The 6364-nt window shown below is 41.5% G+C and overlaps 1 protein-coding gene across 1 annotated transcript in view; it reads right to left on the reverse strand.

The window, feature by feature from the left end:
- Positions 1-5142, reverse strand: part of MORC1 (MORC family CW-type zinc finger 1) — a gene marked incomplete at its 5' end in the record, with an annotated part of 179692 nt that extends 174550 nt beyond the window's left edge. The window contains 4 exon segments of the mRNA XM_089909893.1: positions 1351-1404; positions 4818-4895; positions 4897-5042; positions 5044-5142. Of these exon segments, the coding sequence (XP_089766019.1) occupies positions 1351-1404; positions 4818-4895; positions 4897-5042; positions 5044-5142 (377 nt within the window).
- Between the last annotated feature and the right edge of the window lie 1222 nt (positions 5143-6364).

The raw sequence follows: 6364 nt of genomic DNA on the forward strand, positions 1-6364 counted from the left end.
TTCTGTTACAGGCAAATACAAATATAAAAAAATCAAATGCCACATTCAGCGAGCTGAAAAACTGACTCCTTCACAAACACACTATTGAGCAGGTCTTAAATTGTTAAAGAGATTTCCTTAAACATCAATACCTTTGTCAGAGACAGTAAAATGGGGCAAGGGAGTTCTGTAGCCAGACAGCCTAAATTTGAATTCTAGCTCTACCAAATATTAACTGTATCTCCTTGAATAGGTCATCTAACCTCTCTGTGCATCAATTTCTACATCTGGGGAATTCAAATAATGATTCCCAGGTCAAAGTGTTGTTGTCAAGAATAATGAGTTAATACCTGTACATGAAGAGCTTAGAACAGGATCTGATACACAGCAGGGTATCAACAACACTTAGCTCTTTTCTCCTTAACTATGCAATTCACTTTGATGCAGATTTCAGTAAATGCCCAAACCCAAATCTAAATTCTCAATACATAGTATACATTGATACATAATTCAAATAAAATCCAAATGAATATCTGCTATTACATGGTTATAAACACAAAAACAGATGTCCAGATGAATGGATAAAGAAGACGTGGCACATATATACAATGGAATATTACTCAGCCATAAAAAGAAACAAAATTGAGCTCTTTGTAGTGAGATGGATGGACCTAGAGCCTGTCATACAGAGTGTAGTAAGTCAGAAAGAGAAAAACAAATACCGTATGCTAACACATATATATGGAATCTAAGAAAAAAAAAAAAGGTCATGAAGAATCTAGGGGCAAGACGGGAATAAAGACACAGACCTACCAGAGAATGGACTTGAAGATATGGAGAGGAGGAAGGGTAAGCTGGGACAAAGTGAGAGAGTGGCATGGACATATATACACTACCAAACGTAAGGTAGATAGCTAGTGGGAAGCAGCCGCATAGCACAGGGAGATCAGCTCGGTGCTTTGTGACCACCTGGAGGAGTGTGATAGGGAGGGTGGGAGAGAGGGAGACACAAGAGGGAAGAGATATGGGAACATATGTATATGTATAACTGATTCACTTTGTTATAAAGCAGAAAGTAACACACCATTGTAAAGCAATTATACTCCAATAAAGATGTAAAAAAAAAAACAGATGTCCAATTTACCTGCACTTCAAGTATGATCATAAATACAAACTGAATAAAGATGAATAATTCCTCCTTTCATCTGTTCTTTTTCCTATAATACCTTGATTTTATAGGAAATCAAGTCACAAAGCATTCCAAGCGGGGAAATGACAACGTATTTTCATCTCTTAATATGACTAGACTTTATTAATGTCATAAAATGCCTTTGTCCCTTTGAATAACCTTTGTTTACACATAATCCTTACCTTGCATTGTCCAGCAATTCAGCCAGTGCTCCAAAAAGGAAACTGTGAGTGGTGCTGATGAAGAAATAGACGGAAAACCAAAGTTAAACCAACTCTGTAATCAATGTAAAAGGTTCAAGACACGTTCAGACAATGTTCTCCAGTTCTAGGCAGATAATCAATTACGGAGTTATTCTAGAAACTACTTTCTCAGCATGGTCAAGATTCTGAAGTACATGACAAAGCCAGGGCTAAGAACACTATTGCCAAAATATCCTGTCTGCTCCTAATAAAACAAAGACTTCAAGGACCTGACTGTACTTAAAGCAAATTTTGACATTTTAAAATTGCTTGATAAGCATTTACTCAAGTTTTGTTAGAGAATGTTTCATTAAAGCTGTATTATTTAAGGCCAAATTACTTCTGAAAAACCTTGATCAAAATCCAGGCTCACTGAAAGACCTTAAGACTCCATCTGCAGACACAGGCACTGGCAGGGGACCCTGTTTGCACCACTAATCTACACTTTTCTGTGCAATCTTTTCACCTTGGACAACCCTGATCCTTAAATAATCTCACAGATTACCAGTGGTCACTCTCTCCTGTATCCCTCTTGCCAAGTCCTGGGCAATAGAACACACTAGATAGCCATCCTTATTTATACTTTGAAGGCTGAATGTTCCTCTGGGGTGATATCAAGCCACCTTCAGGGTCCCACACTTGCTTTTCGTTTGTTGTTGTGGATATTTCAATCAGCAAACTTATCGCAGCATTAAGGTAAGATTCAGTAGGCAATTTTCTTTTTATATTTGGTAAACAGGTAGCAGAAGCAAGAGAGAACCATTTACCAAAAAACATCTGCTCATTTGTACAGGAGGAAGGATAATCTGCAGTGTCTCAGCGACTCCAAATACCTCAGGCCACAGGATGATATGTTAGCTAAAAATTTATTTTAAAAAAATATACACATATATCTATTTTTGGAATTTTAAACTATAAACACATGCTGATGAGGGGTCTCTCGACTCCAGTCAGCTTTCAAATTCGTCATCAGAATAAACCTACTACGCTTCTAATGAAGAGACAAGTTTGCGAACCACTATCCTAATTGCTTAGTGCACCATTCATTTGACTCTTAATTATACCCTACAGTAGAACTAACTCCTTTAATGGCAGACATCAGATGTCTCTGATTTCTGAGCTTAGCTGCTCTTATAAAATAGCTGCCTTTTAATAAATATTCACTGTTCGTGAAAAAAAGCATAAACCTACTAAATGCAATTATTGCAAACAGGTGTCCTTCACTCAAAAGAAAGTTAGTACTTAAAAATCTAGAACAGAGCAAAAGAAAAGTGTCGGTGACATGCTTTACAAAAGCAGCACTTCAAACCACAAGCCTTTCTAAACAATCCTTCAGGAAAGTAACTGCAATCATTCTGATCCCCCCGCCAAAAATGCCATATAAGCTTCTGTACCATTTCACTTGAGATTTTTACTGACTGCCTGCTATGTGCCAATGTGGGCAGACATGTTCTTTACACTTTACGGGCTCAAGTTAGTGGGGGATGTGAAAAATATACAAGTAAACAAACATATAAAGATGAAAACACAGATTATGATTCAATGCTACTAAGAAAGAGGTATGGGGAAGAGTAACTGGTGAGGAAGGGAAAGCCTTTCTTCACAGAAGACATAAGCTGAACCCTGAAAGATAAGAGCTCAGTCCCTTGCAGAACTGGAGTGAAAATGCTCCAGCAAGAGCAGGAGGTGCAAAGACCTTGAAGCAGAAAAGAGCCAAGCAGGCCAGTCTGCTCTGGCTATGGTAAAACGGGGAGATCACAGCAAGACATGGGATGGCCAGGTCGTGCAGTGCTTCCTACTCCATGGTTAAGAGCTCATACTTGGTCCCCATGCAACTGGAAACCACTATCATGTCTTAAGAAAAGTGACACACCTTGGGGCTTCCCTGGTGACTCAGTGGTTAAGAATCCGCCTGCCAACGCAGGGGACACGGGTTTGAGCCCTGGTCCGGGAAGATCCCACATGCCGTGGAGCAACTAGGTCCGTAAGCCACAACTACTGAGCCCACATGCCACAACTACTGAAGCCCACGCGCCTAGAGCCCGTGCTCCGCAACAAGAAAAGCCACCGCAATGAGAAGCCTGCACACCACAACAAAGAGTAGCCCCAGCTCACCGCAACTAGAGAAAGCCCGCACGCAGCAACGAAGACCCAATGCAGTCAAAAATAAAAATAAATAAATAAATAATATTAAAAAGAAGAGTGACATATCTGGTTTAAGTTTTTAAAAGCTCACTCTGGCAGCTTTTAGGAAAACGGATCATAGGGGAGCAAGAAGGGGAAGCAGAGAACCTAGTTTAGAGGCTATGAGAAATCCAGAGGGGAGATGGCAGTAGAGATGGGGAGAAATGGATGAATTTGAGACACAGAGGTGGCATGAAGAGGACTTGATGATTGATGGATTGGATGTGGGGGTGAAGCAAAGGAGGAATAAAAAATCACTCCTGTTTTTACTGAGGCCAGTCTCAGATAAGAATTTTATCTCTGGGAGCTGAGACTATGCCAATTTGTATCTGATTTTGTTGCTGTGGCTTCACGCTGCTGTCACTTTTGTTGTTAAGTTACCAGACCACCAACTGATAATGGGGTAGTATGGGGGGGGTTGGGGAGCAATAGCTCTAGAAACTATGCAAAACTGAGGCTGAGGAACTTTTCTAAGATAAAATTCACAGTCTTTCCAGCACTCAGCTTATAATTTTTCAACTTGCTGAAAATTGCTATTTCTTCATTTGTCTTCTACCTGTTAACTTTTAACTACTTGTACCATCCTTTCCAGCTTGAAATCATTCTCCATGATAACAAGATAAACTAAGTATCTGCTGAATACTGCCTGTTTGTCTTATTCTGTTGTCTGTAAAAATTACACTGTTTTTCCCAAGCAGCAAGGCCAGGATTCTTTACATTTCCATTTCTGTGGTTTCAGATCTGCTGCATCCTTTCTATCAATCGGTACTTTCAGTAAATACAAATTACTAAAAGTTTCCAAAAAATCAACATACCACTGTGAATTACACAGCACTCACTGCTATGCTTTGCTCTGTTGGAAATAACAGATGGACAAGAAAACCTCTGTCATCTGCCTCTGCAATCTGAATATTCGATATAACACCTAAAGAGTAGCCAAAGGGGCTACCGGCCTGACAGAAGAAACAGTGCCCTAGTAATAACTAAAATGTGAGATTCCTATCCCTCATAGAGGTTACATTTTCAGAAAGACTCAGGATGCAACAGCGGCTGGAATCGATAAATACAAATTACTCTTTGGAGGGCAACTTTAATCTTTAAAATGTCAGTGTGTTAGGGAGAGAAATCATTAGAGATAGGCCAGGATGGTAGAATGAGGAGATGGACAAACGTCTCCATTGTGTGGACAGGCTCCCCCGTTCCGGCTACGCCAGGGTACTCACGAGTTGGCGTGGATGAAGTCCAGATTCAGCTGGGCCCGCCGCAGAGCGGTATACTTGTCGTCCATGGTCTGGAACGCGACCCGCGCGACCCTCGGGTACCCAGACGCCAGGCCCAGCAGCCTTTCGCCCATCTCCACGCCCACGCCCACGCCCACGCCCACGCCCTTGCGCAGACACCTGGCTCGGCGAGCACGCGCTCCCCCTGGTGGCCGGAGCGCGAAGCTCACCCTGCACTGTGGGCCCGAGTGTCTGGCAAGTTAAGTCTGGTCCTGATCTTGGATCCACCTGGTGATAAGGCGTCTGGGCTAGGCTCCTCTTCCCGAATTGAGGTTTACGTAACCTTACTAAACACTCTTTTCTATCATTCCCCAGCTGGAAAATGGAGCCCAGGGCTGGGGCTAGAATTCGATCAGAAATGATCGCACACACACATACACACATAAACACACAGAATGGGAAGAATCTGGGAGGCGAGGTCGGTAAGGGAGCTGGGGACGGTAGGGAAGGAAAATGGATAGTTTCCCTTTTGCGGTTGTTACACAGCAGAGGTCAAGGCCCTTTGTGTTCTCACCCCAGCACTTACCCGTGTCCCTTGGGTTGTGTTTTCTCTAGCTGAAAGAAAGAAAGAAGAAAAGCGGTCAGCCAGAGAGAGAAAGGAAGGAAGAACTAAAGGCAATCAGAACAGAATGTGGAGGCTTGTGTTCCGTGAGAACCTTTTTCACCTGTCAGCTGCCATTCAATTGTTTGATGTGCTGGCGTGATACAAAGAATAGACATTCTGTATTGTTCCAAAAGACAGAATTGGGCAAGTGGAAGGTGGAAAGGGGGGATTGGGGATAAATATAAGGAAGGGCTGTGTATGCCAGCTGTCCAAAAGGGGATACAAAGCACTGAGTCACCAAAACCTGAGCTGAAACAAGATTTGTCAAGGATGTGTTATGGAAAGGTGCTGGCTGGGATGACAAATTAGTAGGCCTAGTTGACCGCTAAGTGTTCAAACTCATTCATTCTAAGGCACTATGGCTTGCAAATAAGGTAGTTCAATAGTACTCAGCAGATGTTTTATATGAGAGTTTTAAAATCAGAAACAAGCATCTATGGAATAAAGAAGTTGGACTAGATGTGTTTGTGATTTCCAGGCATTACACAAGCAATGAGGCTCACAAAAAAAAGAAAAACAATGTCAGTTTTGGGGTACTCATTCTACTTCCAAAGAAAGAAGTTTATCTGTTACCACATTTGTAAGACTCAGTAGAGGAAGAGAGAATCTGAATGGCAACCCAAGCGCACTTGGTGCTCTAATTTGAAAACCGGTAGTAAACACAAACATTTCAAATCATTTTCCTGATTGCATTTTTGTTTTAACAGTGGCTATGATGGTGTTTTGATAGCAAAAGTCTCTTTACTAAGCAACGTGAGCTATCTTTCCAATTTTTCCTTTCATAGAACTTCAATGAAAGTGTGATATTTTATTTTCATTTTATGGGTAAGAAAAGCTTGACAAGCCTCTTCTGGATTTATTTTATTACCCCCAATTTCCAGCTGCT

Source organism: Delphinapterus leucas, chromosome 4, assembly GCF_059928025.1.
Source record: "Delphinapterus leucas isolate spDelLeu-1000000601 "Yukka" chromosome 4, BTC_Dleu_Yukka2, whole genome shotgun sequence".
Lineage (NCBI taxonomy): Eukaryota > Metazoa > Chordata > Mammalia > Artiodactyla > Monodontidae > Delphinapterus > Delphinapterus leucas.